At 41.3% G+C, this 14,910-nt stretch overlaps 1 protein-coding gene across 3 annotated transcripts; it reads right to left on the minus strand.

Moving 5' to 3' along the window:
* Positions 1-14,454, minus strand: csrnp1b (cysteine-serine-rich nuclear protein 1b). Of its 3 annotated transcripts, none has more exons than XM_081353020.1 (5): positions 14,147-14,454; positions 6,695-6,897; positions 4,075-4,334; positions 3,684-3,980; positions 1-3,210 (listed from the first exon to the last, which is right to left on the minus strand). In XM_081353020.1, the coding sequence occupies exons 2-5, from the start codon at positions 6,876-6,878 to the stop codon at positions 2,257-2,259; spliced, it is 1,695 nt and encodes a 564-aa protein (XP_081209146.1). In that variant the 5' UTR covers positions 6,879-6,897; positions 14,147-14,454; the 3' UTR covers positions 1-2,256. The 3 variants fall into 3 exon arrangements, with proteins under 3 accessions (XP_081209146.1, XP_081209147.1, XP_081209148.1); XM_081353021.1 differs by lacking the exon at positions 14,147-14,454 and adding an exon at positions 13,039-13,190; XM_081353022.1 differs by lacking the exon at positions 14,147-14,454 and adding an exon at positions 10,891-10,934.
* Positions 14,455-14,910: the final 456 nt, after the last annotated feature.

The raw sequence follows: 14,910 nt of genomic DNA on the forward strand, positions 1-14,910 counted from the left end.
TTGTATGAAAAAGCTGGACTTTTATTTTGTAGGGACAAACTACTGTCAAATGACTTGAATGAAATGAATAGCTTTAAACTGTTAAGCGTGAAAATATATAATATAAAAGAACTGCTTGGTTTTGTCTTTAGTTTCACTGAAGCAGAAAATATATACAACAAAAAGGCAGAAGTAAGAAACACTTTGAAAAGCATCAGAGATCAAAACATACATCAATCATGACTAATAAATACCAATCATTTCCATTTCATTGCGATGAGGTGATACATCTTTACAAGGGAATAATAAGCTGGACTCAAACGAATGAAGCCGTGCCCACATCCTAATCAGCTTCAAGAACAGCACGTGAAGGCAAAAATAAAGCAAGTACATTTCTGATTGTGCATTTTTGCTCTAAAAGCATGTAGTACTGAGACAAATGAACGGGTCTTGCATGCAAATGCTCCTGTCGGGTCAAATAACGACAGTCTAGATGGTCAGATATGTACATCGATTCATTTCCTCAAAGCTCATTCAGAAACATACAAACTTAAAACGTCTTCACTGTGAAGTGGAAACAATATGGGCAACACAAATTTGCATAACATGATAGTGCATAATATATGCAGGATTTATCAACAAAACGTTTTTGAAACTACTAAATTTATTCCCACAATTCGTGTTGTCGTTTGGGTTCAACCAACCAGTCGGAGTACAATCAAATGGAGCTTGGTAAATTCGTTTAGGTAGTTACATCGTAGTAAACACCAACTTTATGCCTGTCCAGAATACTTTTTTTTTTTTTTCTTCTTCTTCCCCAAACATAGATTTAGCTCTATTTATATATTACAAATGTTTCAATATTTGAAGAACAATGTGGATTTCATTTCTTAATAAAATAATTTGTCAATAAACAGATTAGAATTCTCTGAAATCTACATAGTTACAAAATGTTAATTCTCTATATGATAGGCAACGTTATCGGCGGTCACATTACAGGCCGGAAACTCTGATTTTGAATCAATAGGTAGGTTATATTAGACAGGAAACAGTGGCTCCTCGTGTTAACAGGCACAAACGCTAACCTTTCTTTTGTTAAACATTGTTCTCTTTATTGCCCAAACCGTGAATAAATACTAAATAGTCCTAATGCTGAAATGCTAAACGTGAAATAATTTAACTGAAAGTGTTACTTCATAGTAATAGAATAGATTATTAAATACTTTGCAGTTGGTGCCCTTCCTCCACAGCTGAAACATAAAGATGTGCTTCACACAGGTTAATGTAGGTGGGAAACGTGAACAAGTTGCATTATTTCCACTTCTCCAGAGCACAGTGTGGCTCAGATAATATTCAGCTGGCATTCGGAGAAAAACTAAATAAATAACTCGGTAAGAATAAATAAAAGCCATTCGAAATAATGGTCAGCAGATATCATGACCATATTACGCGATATCTGCGGCGTATAAAATAAATTAAAAGGAAATCGCTCACTTTTCTCCACCTTGTGCTGATGATCCAACACCATAAAATGGCATGAAAACAATCTTAGATTCAGAGACGACGGGGCAGGCGTGAGGCCCGACCCGTCTGCTCTCTGATTGGTTCATTTTTTCACAGATAAAGTGCTAACTGAGGAGCCTCTGGGGGATTTGTGTACCGTTAGAAAATCCCAAGGAGCCGTTTTGTGGAACAGGAGTCCTTCCTCTAGCTTTGCGAACAAAAGTACAGACCACCATCTCGAGTCGAAAAAGCGACCGAGAAAGAGACAGAAGGCCCTCCAAAAGAGGCCGTTTAAATGCTGTTTGTTTAGGTGGAAATTCTCAGAAAAATGCCAAATAACAACAGCGATGGTCAAAATGCATTGCTTCTGAAAGCTAGAAAAAGTCCCTGAGATACATAATCAGCATTATGACTCCCATTGGTGCCCCTTCTCAATTCATATAAATAACCTTCGCAATAATAATAATAATGGTAAATGTTGATGATAATACCACCAATGTGGGTGAGAAGTTCTTCACCTTCCTGGCCATATGTACAAGTGTTCAAAAATCAGTCGGCCAGACTTGTTTTTGAACTGAAATGTTAGCTGCCACTGCGATGGTAATAACGATAAGAAAGATTGTTATAATAACTTAATGCTTCGCTAACATCATAAAGGCAGATAATGCAAATATTGATATCCTGGGATTCATAAAATAAAGAAAAAACTAAACAAAATGGCATTCATTTACAATCCCATAGTTCATTTGTACAGTGATCATACGAGAGCCCTCATTAGACTTTCACAGACTCCATCACTGACAGCTTCATGGCGTCTTCTAGCATTTGATTGTCCGTGAAGGTGGCCGGAGGTTCCGGGACAGAATCCGACAAGCCGATCAGGGACTCCAGGAGACAAGTTCCCGGGTCGGCCGCCTGCGGAAGGCTAGGGTAAGTAGGCAACTGGAACTGAAAGAAGTTGTCCATGTGCTCGTACTCCTTCAGGGAGTTGTACAGCGAGCTCGGTCCCAGACAAGGAAAGCCGTCGAAGAACTCCAGGTCCGACTCGGATGACAGGCTCAGGTCCATGTAGCTGGCGGAGTGATCGATGGATGGTGAGGGCGTGTGGGGGACGGAGCCATTGTGGAATAGGGCGATGCCTTGATTCGCGTTCTCGTCTAAGAGCTCAGACATGGCCGTGCGGCCGTTGTCCGTTTGCGACGTGCCGAGCTTGTCGTCCGCCGCGCTGAAGATGCCGTAGCCCATCGACTCACTCTTTTTCTGCTGGTTGTTGTTGCACTCCCTGACAGAACAGTCCTCATTGTCCGCGTCACTAAAGCTCAGGATTCTCGTAAGTCCGTTTTCGTCGACGTCTAGAGGCGACTGCTCGCTCTGAGCGTTCCCGGCGGATTCGGAGTCCTCGCTCTGGCCTGAAGAGCTGGATGAATCGGTCATGTCGCTGCTGCAGCTGTTCTCTCCCGCAGATACTAGCTCTGAGCTGAAGTGAAATGTGGGCGTCTCTGGCGTGGTGCTGCTCTCTGCTGGACGGCTGGGGGAACTGCAGTCTGGCTGATTCTCAGACGGTGACTCGGTCTCCGGCGTGTGCTCCTCCAAACGCTTCTCCAGCTCCAGCTTCATGATGGTGTGGATGTAGTGGGTCTGAACTCGGCTGGAGTTGAACTCGATGCGGCCCTGCGTGTTTCCACAGCCGTCTTTAGTGCAGCCGCATGGAAAGGATGAGTGGTCCATCTGTAAAGCCAGGAAACATTACATTAATGAATATATAAATGATATTGTATAACACAAATACATATAACGTTATAAACATTTTTGAACTCTTATAAAATATACATTTAAAATATTAAGTCAATTTTTAAATAGACTATTAAATTTATTTTTTGTGTATTATATACACTCACTACCATTCAAAAGTTTGGGGTTGGGAAGATTTTTTTATATTTTCAAAAGAAGTCTCTTATGCTCCCAAAGGGCTGCATTTATTTGATCAAAAATACATTGAAAACAGTAATATTGTGAGATTTTACCATTTAAAATAACTTTTACTATCGTAATGTATATTGAAATGTCATTTTTTTGTGATGGCTGAACCTGGTCCTTCAGAAATTATTCTAATATGCAGTTGGAGCAACAGGAATGATACCTGTAAATATTACGGATAACCTTGTGTTCTCAAGGAAGTCTGTCGAGACTCGAGCGCTCACCTGACATTTGATCCCAGCCAAACTACAGCTGCAGCTCTCCGGCTCGCAGAAGCCCTGGCAATCGCATCCGCAGTCTTCTCTCGATGTACGCAGCTCATGCAGTTGACGCTTCTCCTCTTTATCGATTTTTTTGATGCCGGCGGCTTTGAGGATGGCATGCCTTCTCTTAGATGGGTAAGGATGAAGGAAGGAGCCATCATCCAAATTCACTCCGCTGAGGTCGATTTCATCCTCGGGGATGTCGTCGACAGTCAGCCTTTCAGCCTCTTCGGACACTTGGGTACCATTTTTAGTAAGCTGCCACAAGAAAAAGATATTTACATGATTATGATGATGTTTGGATTTAAATGCAGCTTGTTTGACCTCAATGTGTGAAAATTTAAATCGCTACCTTCAGCTTAAGAGCGTCCAGTTTCTCCTCCCTCATTCGGTTTTTGAGTTTCTCTCGCCGTAGGTGGCGCTGTGCTATGGCAAACTCGGCTAACGTGTAGCGGCGCTGTGCGCTGTGTCTCTGCACCATGCCAAGGGTGCAACCTCCCCGGCTGGGCACGCTGGTGAAGCCCTGGCAGCGAGGGAAGAAGAACACCGTAACCTGGTCAAACTGCACGTTGCCTCGCCGTGTGCGCTTGGCTTTCTTCAGGATAGATGTGGCTGGAAAAAGGAAGGACAGAAAGAAAGAGGATATATATAAGACGTTCCAGCTTGTGGTGGACCTGAAAAGAAAACATTAAGTGGAAAACAGCGGGTGAAACATTCACAGGAATTTATGCTTGAAATTCCTTAAATGAAAATTAAGAGCACATGTCTGAGAGAGTGGTGGAAAAAAAGAAACTTCTGTTCCTAGTATCTCATTGGGGAGTATTTGAGTAGGACGTGTGCCAAGCCTAATGGGAAGACTTGGAGTCTCTTGTGCAAACATCAAGATCACATTAACAATGTTGCGAGTACACTACATCACCACTAGATGGCAGTCCACACATAGCAAATTAGCATATTGTAAATGCCAGAGCTACAATCATTCCATCATACTACACTATACAAAAATATATATTTCACGAATCAACATCAGAACAGATGTGCAAATAGTTCAGCTAATAGTTTGATCAAATCCAGACACATGCAAAGACAACTGTATTCCTCTACGCTCGTGTCTGACAAACAATCCACCCAGGAATTTCCCCTTTGGCGCTGAAATGTGCAGGAGGAGCAAAGAGTCCAAAATCACAACCCAGTGGCTGGATGATCTGGAGGTTTGAGGTTTCTGGAAGTGGAGAGGGCACTCAAGACATTTAATAAAATACACTCCATCTTTACATAAGAAAGGCCATCTGTCCACACTTCCCTTGCTAATTATTCCTACAACCAGTCAAAAATCAGTCAATGTCAGTGGTCGAAAGCATTTCAAAGGGAGGAATTTCTTCTTGAAACAACACCACCATATTTTTTTAATTGTAAATCCCATATCCTTTGCACAAGAATATTTAATGTTGAATTGTTAAACTCTGTGAGAGAGAAGCTCATTTTCCCTCAGGGCCTAAAGCTGACTGATTGTTATCTGAAGGGAATGGAGGGGATGGATCTCACTGTCCCCACAGCTGGTTTATATTAGACTTGCAATGGTGGGAACTCACACTCACACAAGCCTATCTAGAAGCCTGTGCAAATATGTTTTGTTCATCTAACAGAAAAAGATCTGGTGGACAAGTCTAAAAGTACAGCGTGGTCTCACATTGAACCTGATAGGCAGCAGCACCTCAGAAACAATGACATGTTAAAAGAACAGAGCAGCTTTATGCATTATCAAGTTTATATTGGTGATATTATGAGTAAACAAGCTCTCAGTTATGCAGGCAGTCAGATTCTGGAGACTTCATCTAATAATGCTGAAACTGATAATATATGGATATTAGTCAGGGTAGACAGCATGGTTTATTTTAAGTGAATGAAAAGTAGGCGGTGAGGGATAGACAAACAGTGTTCAGTGGTTTGTACTGTTAAGCGTGTTGGTGCCAATCATTATGCAACTCTGAAAACGCATCCAAAATAACATGGGTTGTGAATATATTAGTCATGCGCAAGCTACTGAACAGACTGTACACTACTGTTCAAAAGTTTAGGGTCAGCTATCTATTCATCAAAGAATACTGAAAAAATGCGTCACACCAAAACTGCTTTGAGCATTGATGGTAAAAAAAAAAAAAAATTCTGTTTAAAAGCACCAAATCAACATATTAGAATGATTTCTGAAGGATCATGTGACACTGAAGACTGGAGTAATTATGCTGAAAATTCAGCTTTTCCATCACAGGAATAAATTACATTAGAATTTTAACAATATTTCACATTATTACTGTTTTTACTGTATTTTTACCAAATAACTGCAGCCTTGGTGATATAAGAGAGTTCTGTTCAAAACAAAAATCTTGCTGTCCATTTGAAAGCTATTATATGTCTGCCGCTCACGGCTTAGTTTCAGTTCACATTAAATTAAATATGCCGTCTAACCTGACTGAGCTCTATTCTCTGACTTTGTTTCATAAACACAAGCAGACAGCCATATCGTTTCCCTTCCTCTTCTCTTCATGCCTGTCTTCCTGCTCCGTGCCCCTTCGGTCTTTCTCAGCACCTGTTCTGGGTTCATGCCCGGTGCTCAGACAAAGCTCTGCGTTCATTCTGCCTCCCTCCGTCACATGGCACACTCTCTGGCTTCCTGCCCAGCCATCCTGGGAAACTCACAACTGTTTGCTTTCCCTTCCCTGACTCACCCCAAAAACCTGGATGAACGGCCTGCAGGAGGTGACCTGGTGAATGTGGCATGCATCAAAACATCCTGTGTAATTAGCTGCATCCATGCAATTAATCCTGTATCTCAATAACACCTTATCAGGTAGGACACAGGAAGGCTGAGATAAGCCCTGCAGACCTTATGCATGAATAAAGAGCCATGGAAATGGGAGTTTGACCATCCACCCTAATCAGAGAATGAATGATTCGATCAAGGGGAAACTCACTGTTTAAGGACGTTGCAGGGGAGCTGGGGTTGCTGGAGGTTGAATCCAGGGTGTCGGAGTAGCAGCTCTCCCCATCCGAGTCCCATTCGGAGTAGGCGGAGGAGGAGAGAGAGGAAGGTGAGGAGGAAGAGTAGCACGGGTCCTCCTCCACCTCCTCGTACTTCCTCTTGAGAACCCCGCTCATGGCGCTAGTGTGTGGTGATCTGTGGGAAACAAGCAAAGACAGAAAAGCATTATAGGAGGGATGTGTCTACACCAATTTGAAAATGGTGTTTTCATTTAAAAATGAACTCCATTCACCCTAGCATATTCCAAAAGATTCCAAGTTTCACCAAATGAAAGCTCACTAAGATGATACCAAGAGTCCGGACATAATAAAGTTCTCACACTACTCTTATGGCACGATCATTTTATTAGCAAAATATCTCACAATTTACTGGTGCGTCCATGTCACACTTAATCGCCATTTCATGTTTGTCTAAAAATCAATTGCCCTCATGTTTTGCCGCAGAACAGCAATTGCAAATAAATTCTCATCTTTGCAAGAATGTAAAATGAAGATTGTACAAAGTAGCATTTATCTTTAGTAACACGGTGAAAGGTGAAAATCACATAGGGGCAAAGTTAACCAAAGGGTTAAAAATTAAAGTTGCAATTCCAAGCAATCTGGCTTTGACCAACAGCTAATTTGCTTTGCTATGAATTGTTTCGATATCGCAAGAAGTGCTTAGATGTTATCAGCCAGTGTAGCGTTCTTATTGTCCTAATAGCAGTTAAATGTCCAGTGAGGTTTTTAAATACAGGCTATGAGCATTACACTCCAAACAAGCAGCTGACGGCGCTTTATGCTGCCTCTGAGCGGCCAGGAAAACAGGAAGTAATCAATCTCGTCCCTCCGGTGCAAGTCAACAATTACCAGACCCTTCACCCACTTCCAAATCCAATCGCATAGACAAATACATTGATTAGGACGGGGGTTGATTACATAGCCACATTAGTGAGGAGGGTAAATTTCGGTTACCCCGCTCAAAAAGCACACATCACTGAGCCAGCAGCGGCAATTACACTTTACACAGCTGCTAAATGCATTATATGAGACTCCGTAGTAAATGTGTGTACAGCTTGGCACAGTAAACGTGTTTATGTAAGACTAGGCTGCATTTGTCGCTGCTCCCGTGGAGAGGTTGCTTATTGGGCAATAAAAGCAATCAATCCTTTGGCAGGAAGAGTCTAGCCGGTGCCCATCAGTTTTTAAGGGTCAGAGCCGGTGCAGTGCAGCGGCGTTTACACAAAACCATAATTTGATACTGGCGGCCGTGGACTCGTTTGTTTCTCCGCCCTGAGATGAACCTCGGTCAGCTAGTTCACCTCAGGCTCGGCCTCTCGCTGCACTCCACAGTTCAGACACATTCGTGCTGATACAGGCAGAATGGAAGGAAGGAAGTGGGGAAGGAAGGAAAAGGTTTGATTTAGAGATAGTTTTTACTGCTGCTTGAGTGAAGCGGAATTTTTTTTTTTTTTTTACTTGAGATGTGACAGCCAGTCGTCATAAGTAAAATTTGGAGTTATATCCTATATAACTGCACTAAAACACGGCCATTTTTCCTTAGAAGTGATGAGCAGTAAATAAGTGTTTCACAATAAGGCTTGTTCCCATCAAGACAGCCACTTCAGAGAAAAAGTGACAGATGGTCGTGACTGGCAGATTATACAGCTCATGATGTTGGTCTATGGTGTGTCATCGACAAAAAAATAAAGAGCGTGTGACTAACACAATATGACTCAATAGTAGTCTGCTATTCGTCTAATAATCAACCCTTGGAACTTAACTTTACTGAAGTGAACAAATACTTTTTGGTTTGAGTTCAAATTGGAGCACTTTGACTTTGAGTGTTAGCAGTCAACGATGCATTTGCGTAACAATACATTGACTAATGTTGTTTCATTTGGCCTAATTTTCCCTCGGGATGCACGACATAACCAACATTAGATATTTTCTAATTATATGTTATATATTATATGTTGGACTTTAAACTTAATTTTATTTACAATATGTAATTACATATTGCATGTATATGCGTGTGCATTTATTTAATATTGACAGTTGAATAAATTGTGCATGCTAATTGCCACTATTTTTAGATTAGATAATTAGATTACCTTTGCCATCACCACTCATTTAAATTTTTACACATTATAATGATGTGATGCCTAAATTCACTTTAAATTGATTTTAGTTTTAACTGTTTCATTTTTAATTTATATGAAGCACAGTACAGAATAGTGTAGAATTTTACATACTGGGGATTTATCGATATTGGTGCGTCCCTAATCTTCAGACAAGATTGTGTAGACTTCCATTTCCCACAGGTTGCTCTGTTTACAAGCTGAACTTCTCTCTCTGTGCAGCATGTGCGCTTCACACATTAGTGCTGCCGTCGTGAATGTGCCAGACATCGGGCTGAGTCTGTGCCGTCTGCACATTCAGCCGCGTCTCCTCGGCTGCCAAATGTCGCTGCCAGGAAGCACAAGGTGAGTCTTATCTGCATCTGAACCGTACAATATCTTCCATGAGTCAAACTTATCTGCTCGTGCAACACCGGCTGAAAGCAAACAATGCTTGAACCTTGACTAGAGGAACTCTACAAGCCAAACAGTTGGAAAGTTATGCAATAGTTTGTGCCACGTGTTAATACTCGGACACGGGTTTTAAATGGACAAATGAAACCGCAAACAGCTGACTTGCCTGAAAACGGCAGTACAGGCTAAGGACATAATCTATTTTTATTGCAAACAGTATGTGTCCAGATCTGTCCTCATTTGCATGTAAACGGAGCCAGCGCAGGGAGGGTGAACCCTCACATGCTACGTCTTGATTTGAAACAAGCACAAACCTTGGCAGGAAAAACTCTTAGTTTTTAATATATAAATCGCAGAGAACTTGACACTTGACTCTCATCACTCAAGTGGAGAAGACTACAAAACAACGAAGAATTCATCCTCATCTGCTCATTTGACTAGTAAATTGGCCGTCACATTTCTAGATGCAATCCACTCACTCTTAGTTTGTACAAGAAACCACCTGAACACGGTATCTGGTGCTTACCACACCCTCGTTCTTATCAGAGTCTCAGACACGTTTATCTACACATTCAACCATCATCACTACTCCACTCCTCAATTGCCAGAGAAAAAGAGAGAATTCCCTGAGGACGGCATGAATGCCTACCAAGCAGAGGAGTTTTAATGAAGGACTCTGGACAGTGAGGAGAGGGGGAGGACGGCATGGGAGATGTGGAGATAGAGGGGGAGAGAGTGCAAAACCTGGGTGTTAGAAGTGGGTCATTGTCTCTTGACTGCAGACTACCTGACACATTGATTTGTTAATCTTGCTTAACGGGCAGAAACAATGACTACGAGCTAATCCCAGGAACAAGAGAGGAGGGGATGCGGGGGGCTCAGCTGTAGGTCAATCTGGAGCTTGTCCTGTTGCACTCCAACATCAGCAGAGACTAGAAATACGAGCAAGAATCTCACAAATGAAAAACGAGAAGTCAAAACGCACCATCCACCCATAAATCCGCCACAGAGCAGGTCTGGATTTCACATCCAAGCAAAAGCTGTCACCGCCGAGGTATCCCAGACTTTCAGAGCAGGTGAGACGTTCGCACTGGAGCATAAATTATGCAGGACTGCCATTCTAATAAAGACTGATGAGGAATTCTCAATGCTGTTGTCACCAAGGACGGCGGATATAAATCTCGCACAGAAAGCGAGAATGGCCACAAAAGCAGCAGATTGCTGAAATCTTTAAATCTGCTGTCGGCGGGCTCACTGCAGTTTAACGTATAGCATGAGTTAAACAAGAAAAGCTTCATTAAAAATTATTTAACTCACCGCCCTGCTTCCAAAAAAAATGTAAAACAGCCAACACTATGAAGCAGCCCGTCTGAACTGCAAACAGTGGAACCCCATCCTTATCTTATGCAAGAGAGTTGACTTCCCCTGCAGCTCACGGCTTCCATCCAGATAATAATGAGCAGCACGTACCTCATCTAAACTATCTAAAAATATACAAAAGTGTGGCTATAAAACCTGGCTGCTAAAGATGTTGTAAAATCACTTGCAAGATAACTGGAATCAAAACCAGATTCCACAATTTCACCAGAATAAAAGAAAATGCTCCCCCTGCTGACCAGCTCTGAAGAACTGCAGGCAACTGCAGGCCGTGTGCTGTCCCGATCACTCTAGATGTTCAACTACGCCAGAGACATTCTGTTCCTGAGCTTCTACCCATGCAGAGTACACATTCATCCCAAATAGGAGTGTGCACCGATGTGGGAGGAGGGTAGCGGGCGAGAACTTTAAACATAAATAATGCAATGTCTCCAGCCCACAGGAATTCTCCTCTGGCACGGCGACACATTCTATCTATCCCAGATGTGTCTGTGTAGTCCAGACCACTATTGCCCAAGAGGAATCACCTCGCAGAAAAAAATACATCTATAAAAACACCTGATGGGACATCACGAGTCATCAAAGATTATGTTATTATGGTGGAGATGAAGATTTAAGCATAGTATGGACTCAAATTTGAAATATGCAGAGAAAACAAGATTTAAACACCACATATTGTGCTGCAGATTACAAGTTTACTTTACTGATATCCAAAGTGATATTTAGTATCTAAATAACTGGACAATAATTCCGACTTAGTTGGTTTCCGGGTGGTTTTCAAACTGGGGTCTGTGGAAAAGTTTAGAGAAAAAGAATTAAAAATAAATGTTTGAAAAAAGAAACTAAAAAAAGTGATTAAAAATAATTAAAATTATGAATATAAATAAAATATTTAAATACATTAAAAAAAATGTAAATCCTAATTTAGTCCTAAAATCCTCAATTTTAGAATGGGTTTCCTCACATGAGTATGATCATATTTGGGGATTCGTGTCTAAAACACTGGAAATCCCTGACTTAGATTATTAAGAGGAATGACAAAATAAGCCATCTTAAAACACACTCTGAAAGTTATTTAACAGTTATGAGCGAATCGTTCCTCACGTTTTAAGTCAACGAGTGGAAAATATGACCGCTCAGGAAATTGCCAAAACTGAAAGGAGATATTTCCATTGAACAGGGAACAATTTGCATCAATATCCGAAATGCAAACTTCCAACAGAGTGTGCAAAGTGTAGCTTCCCTGAGAAGTCATCAGCATGAATAACTTAATGGTGGCTAAACAAATATCAGCCATCTTTACCAGTCTCTTAAGACTCTCAAGGGAGAGCATTTGTGTCTAGGGTGGAGGAGCTCAGGGGTCAGCGGCTCATGTCTGGGGCGCACACTGGTACCTCACAAGCTGGGAGGAATGCTTGAGAGTGACAAAACAGATGGGATCCCTCTGCTTCTCTGTTTTTGAGACATCAGGACCTCCACCTCCCCCAATAGTGCACAAAAGCCACACACTGAACTAGCCCAAATAGTAACACCCAGTCTGTGGGTGGGAGCTTAATAAAAAAAGATGACATGTTGTGATATACATATACACTAATGACGCCTACATCATCTCGGTTCAAAAAAAAAGTATGTCTGGTTTAAATGGGACATGTGAAGACTCATTTGAAAAGAGGGAAGGAAACTACCCAGACAAGGGCTGATTTCACAGACCATGGTAGCCTACACGTGCAAGTTCGCACCTCGTCAACCCAGAAGTAGCCTACTTATAAATAATGCTTATCTTTTATGGGTCCTTTTTGATAAGTTTAGCGTGCACTCCAATTCAAAACAACACTCATATCAATCATAGAAAACAACTCACTTGTGACCAGTGGACCACCTTGAGTGACAAACACATATTAAAAGACATTAACACAATAAAAAAAAAACGTACTTAGGTCAATTAAGATATAACCGCGAGCGTGTAGGATATATATAGAGATATATATATATATATATATATATATATATATATATATATATATATATATATAAGCGTATTAAGTGTAGTCTACCCACAAACAAAGTCGCGCGACAGACCGACCACGACTCGCTCAACATAGAAGCACGCGCAACATAAACAGCCTCAAACTTACGAAAAAGGCACAAAAACACAAATAAGATAATAACAAGTGCTGCTGGTTGGTATTTTAACAATATACCGAGACACTTGAACTTTACATAAAGCTCATAAGTGAACGCAATAACTTCCCTTTTCAAAACATTCAACCTGCTTACAGACAGGGACCGTGAATTATCTCACTAAAGAAGCCAATGAATATGCAAATAACAAACTGTGTAACAAGTTAGCAACTAACAAACCCGTGTGAAATGAGAACATTAATTACCGTCAGTTATTCCAATCACGCCGTGCACAACGTGTCAGTGATTGTTGCCTCTTCTCTCGTGATTGACTGATGTCAATCACAGCAATCAGCGAATTACTGAAAAGCGTCGGGACTTTTTTTTTTTTTGTGACTGTTTGAGCTTCTGTCATAGCCTACAGTGTTAAAAATAACATCGAATATTCAATTATTTAAGTAACAAAAAAGCCAGGGGACTGATTTATATATTGGTTTTAACAGTGACATAATGTAGCTAGTGTAAAAGGATTATTTACATTTGTGAATATGGATCTTTGCTAAAAGTGATAAAAACAAATATTAAACATATTTACATTGGTCAACAAACTGAAGTTTGGTTCGGATCAAGTAAGGTCTCCCTCAGACCTGCATTCAGCCTCGCATGCACCCCCGGTGACGTCACTAAGGACTGGAAGAGCATATGAGGCTGAGCGCAGATCTGATTCTGCAGGCACACTATTGAAATGATGCGGTGTGGCACCTTAAGGAGTCGCTCGCGCTTCAGAAGACACACCAGCACTACAAACGTGAACGGGGAATGCACTCAACACATGAACACAGATCCAAACCAGCAATTACGACTTATCGGACACACACACAGACACACACACAGACACACACGGTTCACTATGCTGGAATTCTGCCAATGGATCCGATCAGAACCGCCAACAGCTGCTTATGAGAGTTATCTATTAATCAAACCCAGCCATTTAAAATCTGACAGAGTAAACGCTTATATTTACTCCGAACAATACACATTTAACATAGCCTACACTTAAGCATCAGGGTTTAAATAATAAATCATTTATGAGTTTATTAGTGAAATAAAACGTATAGGCTATACATTCATTAACACTGAAAACGCCAGACAATGGTAAATTATGTAAAGTTAAGTTAGTTTTTTCCATGTCATGGCAGCACACAACAATTTCCCCCGCTTTAGCTACTTGAAATAGTTACACAACACATTTGATCTGTTTACACCGGCCGACAAAAGAACATTGAAACTATCTGGCTGGACTCCAGCACCGAGCTTTGCCTATTAGACACATTACAAGTGCAGTGTATAACAGCGCGGACCTCCGCTACTCACCAATAAGGTGTCCGATCAGCATTAGTAGGCTATACCACAATATAGAAAAATATGAAGCGGTAATAATCCAAGTGCCACGACCGAGCGTTTATCGAGCGTGTATAGATCCCGTTGTGTTCGTGTGGCTATTGTGCGCTCGGCGTACTGAAGCAGCAGCTGAAGCTGTTCCTCTTGTCTGAAGCAGACGCCGATCAGCGCAGTCTTTTCGTCAGTGGAAAACTCCCTCCTGGCGTGTGACGCAGGCGGTGACACTGCCCACGCGCCGCTTCCTGCCTTCCGCGCGGAGCGACACTCCTCCTGGCGCGCTCGCATCCTGACACAAAATCACTATAGTAACATGATAAAGAAAGGACCGGAACACAACTACCTGAGGGTTATGGGAAACAGTAAATCTTTCATTACCCTGAAAAAATTTACTATGGTGACCATGGGTTCTGCCAAAATACCGTAGTACGCAGTAAATTGCAATTTCCTTAAAACACTGTAAGACACTGTGCTATGTTTACAATGTTTTTTTACTGTATACTCATACATACAGTACCGGTCAGAAATTTGAAAACATTAAGGTTTTTTAATGTTTTTGAAAGTAGTCTCTTAATCTCACCAAGGCTGCATTTGTTTGATCATTGATATAGTAAAATCAGTAACAATGTGAAATATTATTACAATTTAAAATAACTGGTTTCGGTTGCAATATATTTTAAAACGTAATTTATTCCTGTGATGGCAAAGCTGAATTTTCCAGTCTTCAGTGTCACATGATC

Source organism: Scardinius erythrophthalmus (assembly GCF_964197995.2).
Source record: "Scardinius erythrophthalmus genome assembly, chromosome: 22".
NCBI classification, from domain to species: Eukaryota; Metazoa; Chordata; class Actinopteri; order Cypriniformes; family Leuciscidae; genus Scardinius; species Scardinius erythrophthalmus.

Excerpts from the sequence above, each read along its gene's own strand:
- csrnp1b (XM_081353020.1), bottom strand. The coding sequence starts at position 6,878 with ATGAGCGGGGTTCTCAAGAGGAAGTACGAGGAGGTGGAGGAGGACCCG. Across the intron at positions 4,335-6,694 it reads CCCTGCAACGTCCTTAAACA|CCACATCTATCCTGAAGAAA; the intron begins GTGAGTTTCCCC and ends TCCTTTTTCCAG. Across the intron at positions 3,211-3,683 it reads TGGCTGGGATCAAATGTCAG|ATGGACCACTCATCCTTTCC; the intron begins GTGAGCGCTCGA and ends CTGGCTTTACAG.